Genomic DNA, 27,764 nt, shown 5'->3' with positions numbered 1-27,764 from the left:
TTGTGTACATTTTTATGTGAAGTTTAAATTTTGTATCGAATAAGTTATATAATTACGTATAAATTTGTATAGAATTGCTTAACGATTATAAACTTACGCAGTGTTACTTGTATTTTTGGAATCTTATTATTTAGTATTTTGATTTGTTTTTTTTTTAAATAAATAAACTTGTTTAAGCAGGAATCGGATTTTTAGGAGTTTTAAGGAGTTGCAGGATAGTTATAAAGGATATATAGAGTATATATAAGGTATATAAAGGAGTAATAGATAAATAAATTAATATTGTATCAAAAGGGTATATATGGTAATGAATAATGATAATATAGATATGATCATAAAAATCAAGATAATTGTTAAAATATTTAATAAATTACATATAATATAATATGTTTATATTTTAATTTTCAGAATACATATACTAATGCTGAGAAATTGCTGACGGCTGCGGAAGAACTGTCCCAAACCGGCGAATGTGACGCATCTGACATTTGCTCGGTGGCCGCCGAACTTGAAAGTCATGTAGCCGCTTTTGCGGCGCGTGTTCAAGCTAGAAGGCGGCGTTTGCAGAGAGCCGTGAATTTTTATACGCATCAGTCAGAGGTAAAATAATAAAATAAAAATGAGAAATTTTTTTTTGTGCTGCTCTTTGTTGTTTTATTGTCTCAAAAAGTATGTCGAGTTTACCGAACTACAATAGTATATTAAGTTGGTGTTTATTGTTGATTAGCCTCGTTTGAATTTGCCCCATTAACATTATATAATTTTATCTATGGACATAAGCGGTAACTTGGTGAAATTGTTGGGGGGAGGGGCTGAGTAATATATAGGCTTAGTATCCTCAACCCCCCTCATTTCCGTTTATGTCTATGGATCTAATAATATATATCTTAAATCGATCGATGTGATGTCTACATTAAGTATTGTATATTATAGCTCCAAGGCTGGCTCGATGAACTCAGAGCTGAAATCGACGGGTGTGATGAGGCAGCAGACACTCTGGAAGGAACTGAAAGAGCTCTAGAACAAGTTAGCCATCAGCGGGATTCTTGCTTGGACGCTTGCCATTCAACGATAACTGAAGGGGAGGCATTGTTACAAGAACTGAGGTAATCAAACGATAATGTTGTGATATGTGACAGTGTGGGGTAGTTGTGAATATTCGATAATAAATAATAATAGTAATATTGTTATACTCCTATTATTTTTTTTAATCTTTTTACATAGTATTTTAGAGTATCGACATGAGTTGAGTTGGTTGTTGATTCTTATTATAATTCAGAATCGATAGGTATTTACAACTAAATAATTATTAAAGAATTTAGTTATAAACTAATGAGTATTAAAATTAACTATTAGTTCAATATTATCGATTTATTTTGTTCATCAATATATTTATAAAAATAGTTATTATTTTCAGATTATGAAATTAAAAATTATTTTGGTTAAAATTCTACAATTATGATTTAATAAATGTCTAAAAAAACCTATTGTATCGTAGGTTTTGAGTATACCTCATCATTGAGTAGTTAAATGTCTAATGGATGTGTTCAATTTTAATTAAATTGTAAAAATTTATTGTATATGAAAAATTGATAGGTGTGAGGATATATTTATTTTCCTATAAGTATATTTATTTTTCATCATGAGTAATACCTAGCTACATGGTAAATATTGAATTAATTATTGCCCAAAACATTTCATTTATTATAAATTCATAAAATTATATAAATGTCAACAGAAGTTATAGAATTTAAAGCGCTTAAAACAATTATGATTACGGATTTTCGATAATTTTAAATTGCTTTAAGAACTGCTTATGAGGACATGATAACTTAAAATACAATTTATTTTTACATCATTTGAAGATCTAATTTAAACAAAATTAGATATTTAAACAAAAAATGATGGTTTTAGTTATTATATTATAATTAAAAAAATGATAATTGTATGGACTTGGAACTTTTTGTCCATTTTGCCAATACTCTGCTCTACTATAATCTAGAGTCTAGGTAGAAGGTAGGTAAATTATATTGACATATAAGCCAATAACAATAGTATATAATATAAATATATAATTTATAATATTGTTTTATTATTTAATGTATGTAATTTGTTTTAGTTAAAAATGAGTTCAATCTACTGTATAGAAAAAACAAACAATTAATAGGAAACTATATATATATATATGTGTATTTTAATTATACAATATATACATTAATGGTAGAATAAGAATGAGTGCTGAATAGAATAGTAAAAAGTCATGTTTATTTTTTGAAGAAATCATCTAGTAATAATAGCACTTTGACATACAAAATAAACTCAATAATTGTTTTTTTTTGTTTACAATAATTTATCATTCAATGAAAATTTAATACATCCATTACAATATCGAGATACATTAAAGTGCTACTATACAACTGAGCGAGTTACCAGGTTTTTCTTAGATAATTATTTTACCTTATCCTGCAATAGATCTTTGAGTTTTTTCACAAATATTCTAAAAATTTTATTTTTCTGAGATTTTTTTCATATTAGTTAGTGTTTATTAAGACTAGTTCTAAATTGTTGTTGATCATTGAACTAACAATTAATATTTTAAAAGTTTTGCATGAACTTTTAAATTTATAATACTAGCAAGGAGGTATAGTGAGTGTCATATGTCACTGGTATACATATAACATGTGAATCAATCAAATGACTTGCTTAAACAGATGTTTAAAACAGTAAAACAAATAAATTAACTAAATCTGCCGAACTGCTAATTAGTTTGCAATTGGCTAAAATCAGTACATTGGTGCCCGTTATTTATTGCTTGCGTTTTCTTATCTTGTGTTTTTTTATGTCTTAACTCTTAATAGTTATATTCGAGCATTATTTTACTCTTGTTATCTTAATCTTGTGTTTAACCTTAGCGCTGCTACATCGTAATGTTATTACTCTGTTCTAATGATGATAATAAATAATGTGTATTAATTTCTTAATATTTTTCTTATTTTTTGTATTCAATTCAATTCAATTAAAAAAAATCAATTTCCCTAGCCAGTAATACTATAGTGAAATCTAAAATTATTTGGGCGAGAAATGATCACAAAGCTACTATGACATTTTTTTTAGAATACTAGTTTGTAATTAATACAAAATATTAAATTATTATTGTAAAAACTGATTTTTTTCTCTATAGAAGTGGAGGCGTTACTGCTGAAATGGACCCCACCGGATCAGTTGCTGCGGTAGATGCCGCACTTGAACGATTAAATAAACAACGTTTAGAGTTAGAACAACTCTGGGCAACTCGAAAATTAAAATTGGATTTATGTCTAAGACTACGGATTTTTGAAAGAGATGCACTTGAAGTAAGTATTTAAGAATAATTTGATGTGTTATTTGTTAACTGATAAAAAACTTAAACTACATATTGGTAATTGTCTATTTATACAAATCTTTTTTAACAATTAACGTAAATTGATTAAATTTTTTTATTATTAAAAGCAAAAGGCATCAGGTTTAAATTATATTTCTTAATATTTTTTTGTACAATGATTTTTAACGATCATTTTTTATGTAATAATGTTCTGAATTTGTTATTATTATTTTTTTTGTTAAATTTAATATTTACAACTATTAAAACTTAAAATTTAACAAATAAATTATGCACATTATGTCTTATTACTGAAATTGGTAGCAGGATAACATACACAAGGGAATAACATTTTTTTGAATTCATTATGGTTTTAAGCAAGTTCTATTCTTACACTGGTAAGAACTGGTCTTACACAGTTCTTCTACACTGGTAATAATATTTTAAATTAAATGTTGGTTTGATATGACAACAAAGTTTATTACCTGATATTTTATTGTGTTAATATTGTTCTTGTGTTTATTATAAACACAGCATTTAATTAGCACCTAAGTATTATTTTTTTTATCATTGTCAATCAGGTGTCCTCACAATTGGAGCTTTGGGCAAATGAATTAGAACGAAATCAAAACGAAGTGATAACAACATTATCGGAAGCAGAGTCACGGTTATCGCGCCACAATGATTCAGTGACACAAATGCAAGCAGCTGTTTATCAAGCACTGGAACAAGGCGAACAATTAGCTCAAGTAATTTATTAAAAATATAAATTAAAGACAAAAAGATTAATTAATTAATTATTAATGAATAATCACTATTATTTAAATATTGGTCTAAATATTTTTAATAATGTGCTATATGTGTATTTGTTAAATTAGGTATTGGATAAATCTGGAGTTGGTGTAATGGCTGACAGTCAATATACTGCCCAAACTAGAGTACAAGTGTTGCTTGAGTTTTTACATGAACGCCATATGGACTTGGTAGAGTTATCTGAAATCAAACGCAGCCGACTTGATCAAGCTGTTCAATTGTGTCAATTTAATAATGATGCATCACAAGTAAACATAATTTTTTATTGTATATTAGGTTTTATATTATATGCACAGGATAATATGTATTAATTTTTATTCATATTCTCTTACAGGTAATAAGTTGGATTCGTAACGGTGAATCAATGCTATCGGCAAATTTCACTATTCCAAACTGCTTAGTAGATGCAGAAATTCTAAAGAAAGAACATGAACAATTTCAAGTTGCAATTGAAGTAATTATAATCTTTAAAAATACTTTTGATCATTTTCTAAAATCTGTTTACTTTTAGAAAACTCATTCAGCTGCTGTTCAAGTAAAACAATTGGCAGAATCTCTTGTATCATCCAATCATTATGACTCAACTGCAGTTAAAGAAATGGCTATAGAGGTGACTAAACGATGGCAACAGTTGGTTACATGTGCTGAAGAAAGGCACAAATTAGTTACTGCTAGTCTGAACTTTTATAAAACTGCAGAACAAGTAAATATATTTTTCAATCACCGTATTATAATGTGTTAATTGGTAACTCTTTAGTATGTGCATTTATTTTAAATTTAAATTGTAATTTATTTCTATTAGGTATGTTCTGTTATGGATAGTCTTGAACGAGAGTACCGCCGTGAGGAAGATTGGTGTGGTGGTGGAACTATTGAAGCTGATAAATTAGGACAACTTTGTACTAAACATCAAGAACAAAAAGAAGCTTTCCTAAAAGCATGTACATTGGCTAGGCGAACAGCTGAGACATTTTTAAAATATACTAATCGTAGCTTGCAGTATTATAGCTGTACTAATCAATCTATAGCTACTGTGGATACGGCTTCTGAAGCTCGAGTTAAAAACATTCTTGAAAAATTATCGGGTCAGGAAAACAAGGTACTGGACCATTGGTCACAAAGAAAAAAACGACTTGATCAGTGTCAACAGTTTGTGTTATTTGATAAGTCAGCTAAACAAGCTATGGAATGGATACATAATGCTGGTGAACAATATCTAAATACTCATACTACTGTTGGTGCTACACAGGTTTGTAAATGTCAAATAAATAGTCTAGTGTAAATTATTATTATTATTTTGTTTACTTATAGGATGAAACAAGACATTTACTTCATGAACACAACGAGTTTAAGACATCAGCAAAAGAAACACGTGAAAAAGTTAAATTGTTAATACAGTTGGCAGATAATTTAGTAGAAAAAGGCCATGCTCACGCCAACGCCATAAAGCAATGGGTGGCGGCAGTTGACAATACCTATAAACATTTTAGCTCTAGAATGGATAAATATAGGTAGTTAAACCTATAACTAAAAGCTTAAAAGGTTAAAATGTAATTATGATTTTATATTTTTAGGTTTGAATTGGAAAAAAGTTTAGGCATTCAAGAGCATGTTGACACTCGTGATCTTTCCTTTGATAGAAACTCAGATCCAAATTTAGAGCAAAAAGTAAAAGAATCAACTAAAGATTTGAAAGAACTAAATGAAGAAAAAAGGAGATCAGCTAGAAGAAAAGAGTAAGCTTAAACAAGGATTATTTGATTTATTGTAAAAAAAAAATTATTCTAATAATATTATTTTTTTGTTTATCAAGATTCATTATGGCGGAACTTCTTCAAACTGAAAGAACCTATGTGAAAGACTTGGATGTTTGCATTAAAGCCTACTTAGATGAAATACGAGCTCTTCAAAATGTTCCAATAGGACTTCATGGACGAATTGATATTTTATTCGGCAACATTGAAGATATACGCAATTTTCATAGAGATGTTTTTATCAAAGAACTGGAAAAATATGAAACAATGCCTGAAGACGTGGGGCATTGTTTTGTCACATGGGCACAAAAATTTGATATGTATGTGAAATATTGTAAAAATAAACCAGAGTCTAATGCCATACTAGTACAACATTCTGGTTCGTGTGGTGGTGTTTTTGAAGAGCTTCAAAAAAAACATAACATTGATCATCCTATTGCTGCTTATTTAATAAAACCAGTACAAAGAATCACAAAGTACCAGTTGCTGTTAAAAGATCTCCAATCATGTTGTAAAGAAGGCCAAGGAGAAATTAAAGATGGTTTGGATGTGATGTTGAGTGTTCCTAGAAAGGCCAATGATGCTTTGCATCTATCCTTATTAGAAGGATGTGATATTTCTACCGATGAGCTTGGTGATGTTGTTGTACAAGATACATTGTATGTTTCTGATTCAAGACATCACCTATTACGTAAAAGCCGTGAAAGACATTGTTTTTTATTTGAGTTGTATTTAGTATTTGCCAAACACGTAAAAGATCACTCTAACAATCCTAAAGTTAAATACTTATATAAAAACAAACTCATGGTAATTTTATTGTTAATTTATTTGATTTTGTGTTCAATATTAATATTTAATATTAAATTTATTTTAGACTTCAGAACTTGGAGTAACTGAGCACATAGAAGGAGATGAATGTAAATTTGCTGTATGGACTGGTCGTGCACCAATTTCAGATTACCGTATTGTGTTGAAAGCTTCCACATTAGAAGCAAAACAAACATGGGTGAAAAAACTCAGGGAAGTAATTCAAGAGACATACTTCAACTCTGCTTTGAGAATGTATATGCCCAAGAGTCCAGCTAAACTTAAACCTGACAGTCAACGATCTAGCCGGTTTGTGTTTTAATATCTTACATTCTTGTTTTTCAAATTATTATAATCAATTATTATAATTTATCATTTAGAGATTTAGAAGAAGAAAACTTGGACCGAGGATCATTGGCTTCTTTTGGATCAGGCAACACTACAGATTCAGACAAGGTATTTACTTATTTAATATATTTAAAAAATAATAATTTATTTGTCCAGTATTACAGGTAATAGATAAGATAATAACTATAAAATAATTTTAGTATATAAAACAAATATGATAATTATAAAAGTATTCAATATTTGTAAGAATATGAACCAAATAGAAAATTAGATGTATAATGTATTAAAAATATATAATATAGATAGATACAGATCAATATAGATTGATATTATAATAAAATATTACATATTATTGCTTAAATGTAATTTATAAATGGTAATTAACAGAGTAAAGAAGAAATCAATACCAGGATAAGTTTATTACACAAAGTTATGTCTCTTGAAATTAAGAGGACGTCTCACCCGCATGTGTTGTCTCCATCTTACACACTTACAACATAGTAAATTTTCATTCACCGGTTTCAGTAGTGTGCTTTTAGTTTTAATATTCGAATGAATTGACCTATCATAAAACTTTTATATAAGAACATTATTTATGTTCTCTCGTTGGCTTTTTACGATATTTTAATTTTTGGGTGAGTTATGAGTATAAAATTATTAAATATTTGAAAATGTCCATAATTCACTTAAAAATTAAAATATTGTAAAAAGCCAATGCGAGAACACAGATAATGTTCTTATATAAAAGTTTGATAATAGGTCAATTCACTCGAATATTAAAACTAAAAGCACACTATTGAAACCGGTGAATGAAAATTTACTATGTTGTAAGTGTGTAAGATGGAGACAACACATGCGGGTGAGACGTCCTCTTAAATAATTTGTGTTATATAACACAAGTAGTAATTTTATTGGTGTAAAATTGTGTTGATAAATGATTATGTTGAATTTAAAAGCTATTAACTTTAAAAATAGGTTTTGAACATCTTTAATAATATTAATGTAAATTTTAGTATAAGGACTCCAAATCTGAGTCAGAACTGATTAAAGTGTAATAAAGTAACTTAAATAATTAAGTAATTAAAATCAGATGCATGATATTTAACAAATCCTAATACACATAGAGATTTTTTTACCATACATTCTATATATGTTCCTGAACATTTAAATTAGGGGTTAGAGACGTTAGAGTTATACTTAGATCTTGAATGGATAATACTGAATTAAGTTTAGTATTCTTTATACAATAGGTGATCTGTATATGTTCACGGAATCTGTAGAATCACATTGAGAAGCATTTATTAATGTTTAAGCTCATTTCCCAATTAGATAAGATATTTAATACTCTTGAAGAGTTGAACAGTCGTTAATTGAAGAAATTTGTGTACCTATACATTTTTAGATCGTCCACGAAAAATAAGAAGTAGCATTTTATTTTTTTAAATAGATGAGATACATTTAATGAATAAAATAAATATGATAGGTTATTTATAACCACATTGAGGAATTTCTGATGGAATTAATATTGATTTGGATGAGAATCTAAGAACTTAAGTAAATTGTGACCTGTTTATGAGATAAGTTAATCCAGGATAATAGAAGAATACTGAAACCTAATTAATCTAAAGCAATAATAGTAATTTATGATCAGCATAGCCAAAACCCTTCTCAAAATTTGTGTAAACTACATCAACTTGGTAATTATTCTTAAGAGTCTATTATAAAGTGTTACAAGGTCAAGTTTGCATGATGGGATGGATCTACCTGGTCTGAAACCATGTTGGCTATTGTCAAAAATATTATTAATTGGTTTAGTTATGTGGTTAAGAACTAATTTTTCTAATAATTTACTTACCAACTTACACTATATTATATTATTATTATATAATACTATAATATTTAACTTATATAAACTAAATACATATTTATTATTCAACTCAGACTCTGAAATAAAATTAATAAGATAAACTGTAAATATTGCAAATATCATAAAATAGTTAATTTTAACTTTGGAAAATCGAATATTTGTTGTATATATAAATGGTTGCTATTGCTTACAGTTTATACTTTACAATATTATACATCATAATATATAATAAAATATAGTATATTATACCATTAAAATTATTAGGAATATGGCATATTTTTCATTTTTTTTTATACAATAATATATAGCCCGTTTTATAAAAGGTGTTTATAGACTTTAAACATAAAAAAAAATAGTATTTCTATTGATTGGTTCACATTTTTATGTGAAAATGTTGATGCTTATAAATTTAATACCAAGTTAATAGTTTACATAGGCTGAAATAATTTATAAACAGCTGCATAAATATCTTATCGTTATTTGAATGTATTCTATGTTCTTCTTATACCAAAATATGAATTGTTTTTATTTATTGACGGGTTTTTAATGAACCCTTTGTAAATAAGTTTTTATTAGTCATATTTAAGTAGTTTAAATAGTGATAATGTTGTCTGTTTAGGTTTGATACTTTTTTTACGTACTGATACATTATGTACCTAATTATAGTTGGTTTTTTATGAATTCTACATTCGAAACAATTTATGTTATTAAGTTATAACTTATAAGCTATCTATTTCATGTACAAAATGTACCCGATTCACGCTAGTCTATAATAATAATAGTGTTTTTTTTTTTTTTTTAATAAACCTTTTTTTTTACTAATTAATATCATACAATCACGATGATGACGTTCTATCTGTTTATGGGAGAAAACGGATTTGAGTTTTTGGCAGTTTTTGGCACAAACACATTGAACATAAATTGACGCAGAATGATTTTGGCATAAACTGTTTTAGGTTAAGGTTGAATGTTCTGGTTAAAAAATTGTGGTTAACATATAATTGAAGATTTTTTTTTTTAAACTACACTACATAAAAATATAACGAAAACGGACATTTGAATAAAAATGTTTGACTGTTCTGTAACCTAACCAGATACGCCATAATCTCATTTGCGAAAATATATAGATACTCAAATACAGTAATATGCCAAAATCCGATCTGTCGTCATCTGCTAAAAATGTGTATATAGGTAACTAACAACATTAAATTGGCATCCACTCAATCGATTTAATTTAGAGCAATGGAGTATGTTTATTGCCATTTTAGTTAATATTTGTCCAGGTAAAATTAGTTAGCGCATTATTTACACTATAAACTTTACAGTATCAAGCCTACAAATGCACACTACTATACCTAACTGTAGTATAATAATACTAGTTTATATTTTAATTGAATACTAAATGAATTGTTGTTATATTTAATGACAAGTGAGGGCCTCGCACATTGATATTGTTGAGTATATTATTATTATATATTGTTCATGAGTGATTGACACTGAAATACATTGTGGTTGGTTCAATAATAATTCTGAGTGACGTGATTATACAATATATAATTATAACTAAAGCATCTACTAATTATTTCGGACTATAACTACATTTTAATATTAACGAATAATTATATAGGTGTTGTTTGCATACAATTTTGTTATGTGTTTGTATTATGGTAGTTAATATTAATTTATGCGTATAATTAGAGCGTTGTCTTTGGTTTATATACGTTGATGGGTGCTTGCAATGCTAAACCTGGCTTTTGTATCGGCCTTGCCTTTATTACCGTCTCATCCCACGATTGGGTAAAAACAAAACTAAATATTCTGGTTTGATTTTCAATTAAAACCGTTGCTTAAACCTCTAGTCAATGGACGATGGTAGACGACTATACTCTTGTTCCACGCATATATTATTCTAATACCAAGCATGTATTTCACCCACCTTAAAATAAACTCTTATAACTGGCAGTCTGGCACTATTACAGTGTTGAATATTTAATTGATTTGTCTTATTTATCTTATGAGATTTCTATTCTAAAGATTATATTATTATTTAAATTGTAGAGCAGCAATTATATAGTGCAAAAGATTCCATTTAAAATTCTACATACATATATTATACTTTTTATTATATTCTTTAAACACTGAATATTGATAATACAATTTGTATATATATCATATATGTAGTATAATAAAATAAGTCAATTTTAATAAATTTATCATAACCTATATAATCATATTTAGGTTAACAAAAAATTGTAGGTATTTTTTTATAATTAAGATCATATTGCATATATATGTATACTTGATCTTTGCTGAAATTTCGCGGCAAATCGATAATGGCCGATAGTTTTTTTAATTTATAATTCGAAAGTAGTATAATTTTTCCCATTAACCTTCTCTTCCCTAAAATTTCACAGGGAAAACGCTTTAAAAATAAGTTATTGTAAATAGGTTTGGTACCTAACACGTATCATATAGTGAGCACATTTTTAACTGTAGAGTCTTTATACAGTATTATAATATCGTAAATATTCCAAAGCTACACTATATATATATAATCGCTTAAAATATGTCTGTGTGTGAATTTGTTTTTAATTCTAAATCGACCAAATAAATTGTATGTGAACTGTGGTGAATGCGCTATGTGTGTCGTCCAGGGTTTTGCTATATACAGCAGTATAACAAAATAAATACTAGAGGCTAAAAGAGGCGTGTAGTTTCAAAACCAGCCAAAAGTACATTTTTTTAAAACTGGTTTTTATTTTCTAAATGTTGTTCACACTGTATAACATTTGCTGTAAAAATATTGAACATCAAAAAAGGCTATTACTGGTCTAAACTGACCATAGAAAATTGTGATTGTTATAAAAATCGCCCATCTAGTGATATTTATTTCAAAACCAGCCATAATCACTTTTTTTTTCGCGGAAAAAAAATAATTGATAACAATATTAACGATATGATGATAGTACTTAAATAATTTGATTAGTTGTTGTTAATAAACTAAAATCAAATAAAATTTGTCTAAGGTAAGATATAAATAATTTATTATTTTTTGATTTTATACTATTTTTCTATGTTAGTATCAAAACCACCTATATCGCAAAGTCAATTTCAAAACTAGCCATGTAGATAAAAATCGAAAAAATGTTGGCTACAAAACCAGCCATATGATGAAGTTTCCATTAAAACTAGCTATATTAATGCACATTAATCTCGTAATAATATTTTTATAAAACACCAATTCATACATAATATTGTATACATTCAAATCTATATAATTTAATATTTATTACAAAAGTCGTTGCGTTATTTACATATTTTTTTTACTGAATAAAAAACCAAAAACAACATTGCCATAAATATATTAGCTATTTCAATTTGAATCCTAGCCCGATAAAAATACTGAAATATATAGCAATATGTCTTTTTTTGGAACGTATATATTGATGATAATTTCTATAATACTTGTACATTAAATACGACAAGGCAACCGGCTTTTAAATTTCTTTTTTGCTGCCCGTAGATATTGATATAAATTGTAATAAAACGTGTTAAGCAGAAAATTGCAATTATTGCTGAGAAGAGAAGCTGGGATGTTCACACTTTAATGTTATATACGAACTATACGTAGGGTATATTAATGACAGTTAATATTATAATTTTTTTTTAAAACTTTTCTGCCTAGGTTAATTTAATTACAAAACTAATTTTGTTGCATTATTTTTTGTATACATTAAATAAATGTTTTAGTAATTTTTTAAATTTAGTTCGTCAGCTGCAGGCTAATGTATATTTATATATAATTCTGTGCATTCCAGAAGGGACATAATAATGTTATATATTATAATACATTATACGTAGCCACGGGTTGTGCGACACTTGTTGTATTATGATTAGTATTATTATATGTACTGCAACTGTTGAATATTTGTACGGTAATTTGTCGTTGACGGACAGCATAAAATATGCATAAGGTACGCAGCGATCGATCGATACCGAGAAATGAGTATAATATTATTTTGTATGTACTCTTGTATATTGATAATAATAATATATTTATACGAGTATGATCCGCGACATAATACACATTATTTTGACCCTCCATCCCCCCTAGGAAAAATAACACATTGTTGTAACATTATATAGTTGACTACGTTATGAAGTTTTTTCAATATCACTCGTTCCGCTAATAAATAAATGTATACAACTAAGTAGTCCGATGAGTGATTTTATCAACTCGTAGTTTTAGTTATCATGACGGAAATCAAATAGGAAATTAAACATAATATATTATGATTTATCAATTTATGACAATTATAAAGCAACAGCAACTATAGATGTATTAACGTGTATTATCATTTATCACCATAATAATCTTCAATTTCCTATAGCACATGTTTTTTTAAATCGAAAATAATTTTTTTTTGTAGTTATTGCAATTAAAAATACGTTGGTATCCTCACTCATCATCGTTATTTTTACGTTCTCGGCGAATGCCTTTTCGAATATTTACAGCAGTTCGATCATATATTATACATATTTTAATATTTGATGCTTTTATGGTTGTAGTTTAAAACATAATATAAACAATAATTAAAATGAAAAGGCCGACGAGAGGTTTTTTCTCTTCTATGCCTTTATTCTCACCCAGATCGCACAATATAATTTTATTTGCGCGTTGAAGAAAGTGGTGTTGTGCCGCACGCGAACGATATATGGGATAATGTTGGTCGGTATGGGTGGGGTCAGTGGCGGTGAACGGTTTTTAGATAAGGATAATCCGCTTCGTTGGTAGGTAGGTCATGTGGGGTGGTTTTTCCCCGACCAGCCCCCGCATGCAAATCCCCCCTACTATAACACGCGCCCCTCAAAACTTACTACCATCCTCGACGGATTCTACTCCCCTCCATGCTGTCTGTGAAACGCGAGCGACCGGAGCGCCGTTCGACGCTCCACCGTCCCCTCGGCACTCCACACATACCATTCCACCCATCCGCCACCGTCTCCACCATCTACCTGGTCCATACCACACTCGCGCACGCACCGACGTATCGCGCGTTGCGCATACACTCATCACGCACGTACATATTGTGTACACACACACAACGCATAAGACTCGACGGTGGTGGCGGCAGTGGCAGCGAGCGAGCGAGCAATCGAGCAGAGGTGGCCGGCGAGTGCCGCCAGTCGATGGCGAGCCGCTCTGGTCGATGGCAGCACCGAGCTCCGGTGGTGGTGGCCGCCGCGCCGACGACGTGTCGACCGCGGTTGTCCCACTAGCCGCCGCCGCCGCTCCGACGACGACTAATAATCCGTCAAAAATGCCGCCGCTGCAGCGTCCAGCCAGCGGACCGCGTCTGGCGGACACTCAGGTGGCGGCTGCGGACAAGTCGCATCGGCGCAAGATATCGTTGCCGTGGTTTAGACAGACGAGCACGTCTACCGCAGCTGCCGCGCTCGCTCGGCAACACACCATTGACACACCGGGCTCGTACAGACATCGTTCGATAGCCTCGCGATCCTCTGCTACCGCCACGGCCGTACAGGTATTTCATAGTATAATAGTACATAATGAAATAGTCCATACCGACGTACGTTTACGTAGAATGTCAATGATTTTGACCATTCGATAAATATCGCAGTGCGGTTATGTATTACCTACTTAAGTTTTTTTTATTATTGTTGTACTTTTGTGTATAGATATCTTATTATATTTATTATACAATTGATCGCGGAAAGTTATAAAAATTGATCAAATTAATATTTTACATATTTTGAACGTGTTAAAAAAAATTTATAAATATTATTTATTTGATGAAATTTTAATCTTAAATCTCAATTCATTAAATGTATTAATATAACATTATATATACATGTATACTTTTAATACGTGTATTTTAATTCTGTATTTAATTAATTTTTTTTTTTTTTATGCAGTTATATCGTTATTCTGTTTTTCCCAATCTTGTAATTTTTCTATTACGATATCAATTTATCATGTGTTTTCGTAATTTCGGTTTGCAGGATCTTAAATGGAATAATCACTCCAACATCTTCATGTATATAATATGTATAAATCTGTGCATGACTACAATAACGAGTAAAAATTAATATTTTTAATAAAAAGTTTATGGATTGGGCGTGTTCTACACGCGCTAATGTATATGTGGCCAACATATAATAATCGCGTGCTTTATGTTCATTTTTTAATGTTACATTATTTTTTTACCAAAACATTCATAGTATACCTTTCTTATTTTAATCACCGATCGCAATAATTTTCATTATAATTATTATTGTAATTACTTTTCGTTGGCTTACGTTAACGAAACTAAATATATTTAAATAAGTTATTTCAAACACGTTTGAACTATATTAATCGTTGATTAATTGTTCGTCAAATTAATTTTGTAATTTTTCCGAAGTTAATTTTAGTAACAGTTATTGATTGATTGATTGATTGTTCAATTTAATTAAAAATTAATAAGCGTCTTCCTACTGAAATATTAGATGTTTAAATAATATTACAGCTTGGGATAGGTGCATAAACATTTTTTCCGTTAATCGAATATATTTGGTTTAATAGTCAATATGAATAAACGTCGAGAGCAATAAGTTATGTTAAATTTTAAATTAATTCAGAACTTTGAATTAATTGTAGTTAACCGTACATTGTACCTGCATTCGGTATAAGTTACTATTAAATAATATAAATACAATACAAAATGTGGAATTTTAGATTATCGCAATAGTTTTTATTTATTTTAAATAAATATGATATTATTATTATTATTATATCTATTTCTAAGTTATGAAATTATCTTATTTACCTACTTAATTTTCATCAAATTCTTATTATTAATGATAAATTTCATAATTTTAAAGTATTTTTAAATTTTATGTAACTTCCACATATTATTTCATTGATGGGTAAATTGCACTAAACTAGCGTTTCCCAAAGTGTTCCTATAAGGTTCAACATTTTCACTTATAACCACTGGAAATAATGAAATAATTGCCAAATAAATATTTGATTTACCTTATCTATTTATGAATAATAATTTGATAACAATCATACGTAATTCTGGACGGATATTTTGAATATGTGATAATTTTTGTTTAGTTGACTGCTATAATACGATTAAAATGTTAACCATTTTTATAGTCAAATTTTATTTTATTTTTCAATAGCTCTAATAACGATAATATAATTAAAGAATTATCGTGAAATTGAATATTGAAACAAGATATTCCAACCTACGAGTAGAATCTCCTGCACGCAAATGTTAAACAAAATCAATTTTATATGTGGGCATTTTGTGTTTTTTATAATTTTTTGGACATTATCATATGAAACTTTTATTATGATATTATTAAATTATTATTTATAAACAGATAAGGTAAATTAAACATTTATTTTAAAATTTCCAGTGGTTATTATAAGTGAAAATTTCGTTAAACGTGAATTATTAACTTAAATGTTGACTTCTCTAACTTAGTAAGTTTTGTAAACAGAAAAAAATTTTTATACAAAAAACGTTTAAAAAAACCTACCTGAATATGTAGAAAGAAAAATAGTATTTCCATTTAAAAAATTTAAGCTGTATTGTGCATGCGCACACCAAAAGTGTTAAAAATTTGAAAATTATAAATAAATGTGTATTTAAGTACTCCTTAGAGACCAAAACCCTCCATAACATTCACTTCAATACAACCTCATCCCGCTAAGATATTTAGTGGTACCTTAAACCGTGATTACACTATATATTTATTTTAATAATTTATATTAATCAACATTAATTTGTATAGGATTTTATATTTAGTATGAATATACTATTCAAATTTTGAAGTATGTATACATAGAATTTTTATTTTAAAAATATCTATTAAATAATTACAATAAAAAAGAGTTCTCATTTAAAAAACTGAAGTTTTTATCGCTATAAGATACTTCTTAGGTAGTACAAAAATTAAAAAAAAAAGTATTATATAGTATTCCAAAAGATAGGATTTGAATAAATTAATTATTAAATTAAAAAATGGGGATAAGCGTGCATAGTGAACTAGTCTGTATAATGATAATGTTTTATGAAATTAAATACCAATATTAAGTATTGTGTATGTTCAAGCCTCGATAGTGTAAAGTTGTAACCTTATCCTACTATAATTTCAGAATGTGAGTTATCCATGAAAGTTTTTTATTCAGGCACCTAAAGATAACAAAAAAATAATTGTTTACTTACGGATATTTACCTCGAAACATTATATATTTTATTTATGAATTGTATAAATTATATGTAGTATTATGTAGGAGTATTGCTGAATGACGTTATAAAATATATAATATATTATATTTAATCGATAAATTTTAGACTTTTCAGTAACTTATTTTATGAAGTAATTAATAAACGTGTATGATAAGTATATATATATATATTATATGAATCTAAGAGAATCTTGTTTTATTGAATTGAATTTTTAATTTTTATAAAGTTTGTGAATTGCTGTATCATACATTTATAAATGTATGAAAGTTAAAAAAATAACACATAAAGTTAACATTACGTCCTCTAAAATTGAAAACATCCCTCAATTTTAATTTATGCATGTACAATTATTTTAAAATTAAATGATTAAGTGAATTTATAGATATCGGCAAGGAAGAATGATTGATAGAGTTACTATTATTTACGAGCCCCCCCCCCCGTTATCTCCATATAACTAAAAAATACTAATCATTGTTATGAATTTATGATCCTTAGTTGTATAGTATTATTTTCTGTTTAAGAATATATCATTTTAATAGATACAAATATTTCTAATAATTTCATTAAAAAAACGCAAAACTTTTATTTCATTTCCTGTCGACCATATGCGCTAACAGTGGGCGCTGATATAAATATGTGTATAGGTTTGTCAGTTAACTTTTGGGACTGAATATAACACATACTTTTGACAGTTTGTGTAATAAACATAAGTTGTAATTTTTTTTAAGTATATTCAATTCTTTAATAAATTTATTTTAATTAGAAAAATTTTGTAAATTCTCGTTCTTAATATATAAGCATATATAATATACATGTACACATTATACTCTGTCCAGCGAGAGAACGCGCCGCAGACCGATCAAAATCAGTTTTTATGCGCACTCCCTAATGATACCCAGCCTTAATAAGTGAATCAGTTTTGATAGCGTGGCAACGCCTCCCGCAGAACCGGCGTGTTTTCTTGCTTGCCAGACTATAGTCACTACATTGTAGTATACACAATGAGCCAAAAAGAAAGATAATTTGAAATCGAGGTAAAATCATTCTGTTAGGCACTCCAGAATTTTTTTTTAATTTATAAATTTAATAGCAATTTCTATATTTATTCTGTTAATTGGTGCCAAATTAAAAGTTTTATTTTATTATACATTTATATTTATTTATAAGTTAAAATATTATTCGGTGAATTAATTATTTACTAAGTTCTAAATTTTATATTTTTATTTTTAATATATACAATTTTTAAAACTTTATTTACGATAAGAATATGTGCTATGATAAACATGACATGAGTCATGAGTTATATGAAAAAAAAGTAACCTAGTTGTTACATTTTATATTTGATTTTTTTTTTTAATTTGTTACACATATATTTTTTGGGGATTTTTAATAAAAGATTAAGCGTTTAAATCACGACACCATCTTTTTTTAAGCCTCCTTTGGGAATTTCCAGGTATTGACTCGGAGTCTAGTGCTAAAATTAGGAAAATTTAGAAATAGTATACAGTTTTATTTTTCAGGTTATTTAATTACGGTGCTATGAAAAGTTAAAATTAATTTTAAATTTTTAAACATATTATACATATATTAAAAAAAAAAGTCGTTTGGGCAACTGAGCAGTACTGCTATGTCGTACATTAAGTGAAGCGAATTTCTGTAATAGTTGTATTACATTTGGATTCAATGGTATTGTATTTATATCATATATTATATTTCAAATGACTTAAAATGATTCTGAGCGGACACTGCAGATAACTTGGTATATTTCATAATTAGTTTTTTGGATATTGCTATTAAAATTTATGGTTGTGAGCGATGAATGTATTGATTTTACAATGATAGTGTATTTTTTCTGATTTTCAAAATGATCTGATTTTTAAAATTTGTGGTGGTTTCTGGAAGCAAATTTGGTTTAGTTGGAACTTTAACGATAAAAAGTAAAAAATTATTAATAATTTTCTGAATAAAAAAAAACAAAAAACGAATCAAGGAAAAACAAGAATTTTACGCTAAACCAGTTTTTGACAAATTTATTTATTTGTTTTGTTATAATTGATAAACAAAATACCGTAGGAACTTGAAATTTTTATTAAATATTTATGTTATTATTTTTTATAGATGGTTTAATTTTAATTGCAAATATTTTGACTATTTTTGAGCTATAAATGTCTATAAAAAAGTTATATGCTCAGTTCACATTGTACACGAAATCTTATCTAAGTTTTTTAATATCTGGGCACAATTTTTTTTATGCATTTGAAGACTAAATTTTTACAAATTCGTCAAAATCATTAAAATTACTAATCATAAATTTCTTACAAAAAAATGTTCCTTATAACTCATAAGTAGTTCATATTATAACTAAATATCTAAATATTATATCAACATAAATATTTTTTTATAGATAGTTGAAATTTAAATTCCTTTACTATATTATAAACTATTATTAATAGTAATAATAAATTATATTAAAAAACTTATGAAATTTACTTAGTAAATATAGTGATATTGGTTGAGAGACCGTCTCCTACCTTTTTTTATTTTACTTTTAGTATTACGGTAACTTAATTTAATTGTTATTGAAAACATTCAGCGTTTAATTTATAATTATAATATATTCAATATTCATGTTATTAATATGTATTGTTTATAAATTATATATAATCTTTATATTTTTAAAATTTAATTTTGTATAGTAAAATTTATAATTTACGTAAGTTTTATTTCACCTTGAACAATGTTTTTGAATTATAACAAAATAATGAATATATTTAATCAAAGTACTAACTAGATCAAATTCGTTACCAGAAACCATTATTAAATATGAAAATTAGAAAATTTTTGCTTCCTTTAATAGATGATGATAGGTGATCAAAAAACATTAAAAAAAACACACACAAACACACACACAGATAATTTTAAAATCAATACATCCCTTCGTTTCAGCCATCTGAAATTAAAGGGGTAACGTTTAAAGATCGTTACGTACGTTTTGTTATCTGTATAATGGTTGTGAAAATTATATATAGTTTATTATTTTATCCATAAAAAAAATTGTTAATAATAATAATAATTTCTTCGTTTACTTTCCGTTATTATTTTAATATTTAGTTTATATAACGTTTAACTAAACAGACTGTATTTTTGTTATGTTTGGCAAACAATCGGATCAAACTTTTGAAATATTTATTACTGTTGAAGAACTCGTAATTAGTTTACAACTCCCACGGCACAAGTTGAAATTTAACTGTCCTATTTCCTTGACGGTTTTCTATATCAATGTCATATAATATTTTATATTATTTTTCGTTCATTAACTACAACAACAATTATCGCTTTCCTCGATAGTATAATTAGTAATAATTTATTAATTATTCAAATATATTACAAAAAAAAAAAAAATAAATAAATAAACTTGTATAATTATTATTTTAATATCATTGTCAATTATATTAATTTTTGTTTATAATCTTATATCATTTTTACATTACATAATATGATACAGTGTAAACTGCATTTAAAAATGTATTTAAAACATACATTTTTACTAACCAAAAAAAGTATATGTTATATTGTACATAAAATATAATATACATTTATATATATTTAGAAAGATCAACTGAAGTGTTATTCATTGTTATTTATTATATATTTACGTTATTTACAAACATAAAATATTTTTCATTTAAAAAAAATATATATTATTATAATAAACATTTATGAGTAGTTATGTTTGCACGATACATAAATGATATCATTTTGTATTTTCGTAGAAAACTTTACGTTGTTGTGAAACTGTGTAATATAATATATAAGAATATTAGTAATTTTATTTGCAGCGTTTCTACTTTTGAAACAAAAGTTTACCCCTTGAGAATTGACTGTTAATAGTTGTTAAATGATCTGTATAGTGTACCTCGTGCACTTGAATAATTCTTCGTGAATATTTTATTACTTTTTAAATAAAAAAAGCTTAAAAAATTTGCTGCACTTTAAATTTTATTTCATTTCACAAACCTGATTATAATATTGTATAATATAGCCTTACTATTATGTATAGTTTGTCTAGTAGGATCAAATTTCATCTTATTATTAGATAAAAAGTAGTTAGTTACTGTAAAGTTGTTGGTAAGCATACGCGTGTGACAATTTAATTCGTATTTATTGCTGTTAATTGCATAATATTAATTAAGTATTCCTTTAATTTTTATTTTTATCAAATGGATATTTTATCGATTCTAATAATGGTTATTATTGTGTCGCCAATATTATATGTATATTATCTATTTTAATTGTTCTTGTATATATTTAGGTATGTAAATGGAAAATTACATATACCATTTAATTTAACCGTTGAATACCATTGAAATGCCATCGCGTAGCATGCATAAAGTTTATATAATACTTTTTATATTTTTACATTTTTAAATAATGTAAACGCGTTTGGAGTGGATAATAATTTAGCGAATTAATACAATGCGTTTATTTATACTGACATCGTTTTCAGGTATGAATTTAACAGCGATATTGTTATATACGAAGACGATATATTATGTAATTGGTTTTAGTCTTATTCTTTTATAAGTATGTAAAATGTTATATAATTTTTCTATACCAATCGAATCTTACGATGATCTTTCAGTACTTGTATGTGTAACAATATAATACACTTGCGCAGTTGGATCAGCTTGCATTAAAATAGATGAAAATGCCAATGAATAGAATGCTTGCATAGCCTAGCATTTGCATGCATTAGATATCCATGTACCAGCAGCTAGCATTTATTATACATTAAATGAAAGTATGTATAGGTATATAGGTGGTATAAAATAAAACGCACCCCCCCCAGGGTTGTTCTATATCAGGGGTGGCCAGCGAGAAGAGACTCGCGAGCCTTCAAATTTATTAATAAATATGGAAGTGCCAAAATGTAAAAAAAAAAGCTCATACATAAATTCATAAAAAAATTTTTTTGTAAAAATGTTACGACAAAATGCGAGCCGCTAAAGTCTATGTACGACGCGAGCCACGGTTGGCTACCCCTGTTCTATATCTTCTCATCATGTAGTAATTTATTTTATTTTATACGATATCATTTTTTGTACAGTTTTATGTTGGTCTACATACTCGTACATAATATAATAATATATATGTTACGTGAGGATTTGTGTATTGTTGTATAAGTCTATAGGATACTATCGCCACAACCATTCCTGATTTCGCTACACAGGTGTTCAGTGTGAAGCTCATAATTTCTATCTATACATAGTTTCTACACGATGTATATATATTTATGCATTTAACCCGTTTCAAAATCCCTTTGACCGCATAAAACCATATTCGTTTCGACCTGCTGAACATTGCCATTATTATATTATTATTATTAATATATACATAGGTACTCGTATTATTTCTCTTCGTTATATGTACTGCACATAATTTCACCTGGTGCTTGTGGCATATTAATTAATGTCATCCGCGATCTAAAAGGCCGTATGCTACGTATACCATTAATGTTTATGTATACTATTTCAGTTATGTGTATTATAATTTATAAGCCTCCAGTGGCTTTTCAGTTTTTACTATAGACGGCGGATAAAATATTGACCGGTACTTTTATAAATGATCAATGTTTATTCCCATGGTTTTTGATTTTTACAGTGTGTATGTTTATAATTCCTCTATGATGGCTATTGAACTGGTGTTTATTATTATTTGATATTTCTTGTTTATATATATGTAATATACTTTAGTATTATATGGTTAATTAACAATCTACAATCCATAATGTATAAATACTGCAATGCTTAACAAGGGTTAAGTATACTAAAAATTATAGAATGATGTTTTTATGTGGACAAAAATAAATGTTCATGATGTATATTTTTATTTAAGTTATTTTTTTGTTTGTCTTTTTGGAGATGCAGTTTGATTACTAGTCAATCTTAAGAGAACGTTATACCCGCATGTGTTGTCTCTGTCTTACTAATGTAGATCATAGCAAATTTTCGTTCAGGAAAACATATTTTGTGATGTTAGCTTTAATATTAGAGTCAATTTATCAAACTTGAAGGTAATAATGTTATCTAGGGCATCACATTGACTTTTATTGGTATTAAATTTTAAGCGAGTTACAAGCATTTTAAAGTTTTAATATTTTGCATAACCATAACTTACTTAAAAATTAAGATATCAATAAAATCCTATAAGATGCCCTAAATAATATTCTTACCTTTAAATTTGATTATAGGTAAATTTACTGTAATATTAAAGCTAACATCACAAAATGTGTTCTGTTGAACGAAAATTTGCTATGATCTACATTATAGTAAGACAGAGACAACACATGCGGGTATAACGTCCTCTTAAAGATCATAATCCCCATTGGCCATTAGACGTATGTGAAGTTGGCACCCCGACTTTGTCCGATCGTTTCCAAATCAGTCTCATTTTTTTGCAACTAATTTGCAACAATTTGCAACGTTGATAAAAAATTTGCAACACATTTTTTACGGCGACAGAGCAAAATTCAGTTCGTGGTGCCAACTACCCCCGCTTTGTTTGCTAGGTCAAAGGTTAAAAAAAATATAAATAAAGTTCCACATTAATTGCGCTTACAGTAATTTAAAAATATAGAAACTATACATAGGCACTATATTTTATACAAATATATTTTGCAAATAGTTTGCAATAATGTGCAATAATTTGCAAACTCATTTCCAGAATTTGCAAACTTCAACTTTAGTCGTGGGAATTGTTTAAAAATTTTGAGGGCCCTCCCACTACGTGCGTGAAGTTGCCCCCCACTTTAAACCAGGAACTTAAAACTTTAGAAAAATTGCTACACCTTTTATTCTTTTGTAATTTTTTATTCAAATTACTTTATTTATAATTAAAATATATATTTTTATCCTCGATTTGTTTTAACCAAATAAGATTTTCAATTTATTGTCGTTTTTTTATTCCAGTTAGATTGTTTTATTTAATATAGAATCATTTTTTTTTTATTTATTCAATTAAGAATAATTTATAAAACATAGATTTTTATCTAATTAGAATAAAAAAACTGAATAAATCTAAAAAAAAATTATATAAAAATTTCCAAATTTAATAAAAAGCCTAAATTATAAACATTTTAATGTTTATAAGAAAAACTGAATAAGTAGACCAAGAAAAAATGTTAAATAAGAAATGATAAATTTAGTAAAAAGCCTAAATAAATAAAAATGTCTAAATTCCATAAAAAATATTCTTAATTTAAAAAATTCTTTTTTAAGAAAAGTTTTTGATAGGTACCAGTTTCGAATGCGTAGATTAATTCAGGTGGGCTACTTGAAGTTTTTCATTTACCGATTCAATTAGTAGTTATTTATGTTGTAACAAAATAATACAGAAAAAAATATATACTTAGGTATTTGAAACTTGTTTATAATAAGAAACAAATATATATATTTCAAGATTTTTACGGTAAATGTCATAGAATATTATAGTCCAAAATCGTTGAGACTTTTAGAACCAGTTTCCTAATTATGATAAGTATTAAATTACCCTGAAAGTTCCTTTTATTTTATCTTTTTAAACACCGAGGGTACTGATGTCATTGTAAATTGTATCCACTCTGGTTAAAACAAGTCAAGGACAAAAATATATATTTGAATTATAAAAAATGTAATTTGAATAAAAAATTACAAAAGAATAAAAATGTAGCAATTTTTTTAAAGAAGTTTTAAGTTCCTGGTTTAAAGTGGGGGAGGCCAACTTCAGGCACGTGGCCATTAGGCCTTTAATAATTAGATTGGGATTTTTTGAATGCTCTCTTTATCTCCTACAAATTATGCCATTGCGTGTACTGTAAGCCCTTAGTATTGTTAACGTTGAAAACGGTAATTATATGGATTATATTATAACAGTATTACCCTTTTCAATCAACAATTTTTTATACTATAGCTAAATTTATATTTATAAAAACTTTTCTCTACCCATAATAGCGTATTAAAGAAGGATAATAACCTTTAGTTTTGTGAAGAATTATCAGTATTAGAGACACAATTAATGTAGGTATATTATCTATGTTAATATTTTCGGAATTATTTTTTTTTGGATATTTATTGGAAAACTACTGAAGATTTATTTGTCAAACCATAAATGTATACAAAATAACCAAAAACTAATATATCTCTGCTATATAATTTAGATTTATATTATATAAAAATTGCATTGTACATACATAAATATGCTTATCTATAATATCAAACTGTTCTGCAAATCGGGTTTTTTTTTAGTATACGCTATAAGAATAATTAAATTATAATCGTGGTACCTATTTACTAATAGTATGTATTATATATATAAAATGATAAATTATTTTATTGACTTTTGGCACTCTTAAATACATAAAGAGGTATCTGTCGAATTCGCTATTTCTAGAACTTTCTCGTTGTAAAATATTAGAACCTATAGCGTCAAATAAATTACTCATGTATATAGTAATCACGATGCTAAATATTTTTGAACATGCATTTACAGCATCTAATTATTAAAGTTTAACTTAATTAATTAGTATAATATCTATTTAAAGTTATTCTAAGTTAATTTATTTATTTGATTTTTTTTTGATTTTTAATCTTGGTTTACTCCTTGGGTACTGGTGACTGGGTGATATAATAGTAATAGTGTATGAATATAATATGGTATCTGATGGTATAAGATAATAATTGTATATCAATATTAATATAGTATACGAATAATACGTATTGTATTTTAAAACGTAGGTACTTATTTAAATGAATTTGATTACCTACACTACTTGAATAATTATCATAATAATATCCTGTAATACGATTTAGGTATCCGTTGTTTTTTAATTTTGTTATGACTATTGATTTTGATATATGGTTTTTGTTTATAGAACTCTGGCGTGGAGATGACTTGGGTGATCGCGGACTTCACAGCAACGGCCGCCGGCCAAGTAACCGTTTCCAAAGGTCAGCAGGTAGAGCTCCTGGACTGCTGTAGTGGTACGAGTGAAATGGTTTTAGTGCGCGTACCGTCCGACTGTACTGAAGGAATGGTGCCACATATCGTACTCAAGCAACCGCCGTCACTTAAGTCACCGCAGGCCACAGGTAAGAAAAAATACCATTCGTATTATAATAAATATCATATAAATATGTATTTACAATTTGTAAGGTCGTGATCAGGTTCCCCCGCTATATTATTTCAATTAAACAATGATATTTTTTTATCGCATATTATAGTTAATTTAGGTATAATAATATATTTAAAGACTTTAAAGTAGTAATATACATACCTACAATAATTTTAATATTTTTGCTTTATACATATTTTTCACGATATACCTGTATTATAGGTCCTATATTATTTTGAATGTGTATGATTTTTCGATACATATTTTGTGTTAAGCACTCTATTTAGTAATTCTTATAATATTATTTTCCTGGTGCAGCAAATTTGCTAATTATGCGTTATATTTATATTGTTAATATAGGCTTTGTAAGTAACAAAATATTTATATACCTTGTAAAATTCAGTTATTGCTTTTTCTTGATCGCTTTATATGACTAGGACATCGTCATCTACCGGGACGTTCAAACCACATATACGTAATAGTGTATAAGACTTGAGTTAATGACTTATTTATGTAGTAACAGATAATAGCATTTGTTTCTGCTACACAGGCGTGTGTAGTAGAAAATTTAAACAGTTATTGCTTATGGTTTTAATGTATGATAATAAAACAAGTTCGCTGTTAGCTTATACAATTTATTCACGACATACAATTATTGCAATTATTATAATAAATATATTTTATGTATTATAATTATTGTTACTGCTACTCCTACGTTATAAGTACTGAAAATATTAATGTGTTTGAAACAATTGTCAAATAAATCAGGAAAAATAGATGATGGTTATATTTATATGTTACCTGCTATTTAGTAATTATTGTTAACGTTAATACGTAAATTATTTTGTTAATAATTAATGATTTAAAACGTTTACTATATTTTTGAGTTGCTTCGTATTAATGTGTTATATTTGTAAATTAGAATTAGTATTTGATTAGGGTTTTAACTACCTATCCGTATGATTGATTTGAAACAAACTTAAGTTTAATTAATACATTTCGTAATTTATCCTTTACTAATTACAATATCAACTATTTTTCAGTTCTTATTATCAATCTAATATTGATACATTAAATGTATGTTTGCATACCACGGAAAACTGTTTGTTCTTTTTTTTTATGAATAATCAATGTTCTTGTATTAGTGTAAAACCGCATTATAAATTAGCAACCACGTATGGTCATTGTTGTTGTAAAAAAAGAAAACAAGCATAAAAAGTTTCTACGGTGAATTTTAAAATTAATCCCGACTCAAGTGCAACCTTATTTCCTTTTATCCTATCGATTTCATCATTGTTATTTGTGTAGATATCTAATGAGAATCTATAATTATTAAAAATGATTTATTGCTTATATTTTGTAATTTGTTATATTTTTGCAATATCGTATCACGATTTTGGAA

At 27.3% G+C, this 27,764-nt stretch overlaps 1 protein-coding gene across 1 annotated transcript in view; it reads left to right on the top strand.

Moving 5' to 3' along the window:
• Positions 1 to 27,764, top strand: part of LOC113554858 (triple functional domain protein-like) — a 115,498-nt gene that overhangs the window by 48,019 nt on the left and 39,715 nt on the right. Inside the window, 14 exon segments of the mRNA XM_026958927.1 lie at positions 409 to 600; positions 934 to 1,106; positions 3,182 to 3,353; positions 3,940 to 4,107; positions 4,237 to 4,419; positions 4,506 to 4,625; positions 4,683 to 4,874; positions 4,974 to 5,420; positions 5,483 to 5,682; positions 5,746 to 5,907; positions 5,985 to 6,732; positions 6,800 to 7,041; positions 7,113 to 7,188; positions 26,123 to 26,339. Of these exon segments, the coding sequence (XP_026814728.1) occupies positions 409 to 600; positions 934 to 1,106; positions 3,182 to 3,353; positions 3,940 to 4,107; positions 4,237 to 4,419; positions 4,506 to 4,625; positions 4,683 to 4,874; positions 4,974 to 5,420; positions 5,483 to 5,682; positions 5,746 to 5,907; positions 5,985 to 6,732; positions 6,800 to 7,041; positions 7,113 to 7,188; positions 26,123 to 26,339 (3,292 nt within the window).

Source organism: Rhopalosiphum maidis, chromosome 2, assembly GCF_003676215.2.
Source record: "Rhopalosiphum maidis isolate BTI-1 chromosome 2, ASM367621v3, whole genome shotgun sequence".
In the NCBI taxonomy this organism is placed as follows: domain Eukaryota; kingdom Metazoa; phylum Arthropoda; class Insecta; order Hemiptera; family Aphididae; genus Rhopalosiphum; species Rhopalosiphum maidis.
Note: the sequence above shows the minus strand (reverse complement) of the source record. Positions and strands in the feature narration are given on the sequence as shown.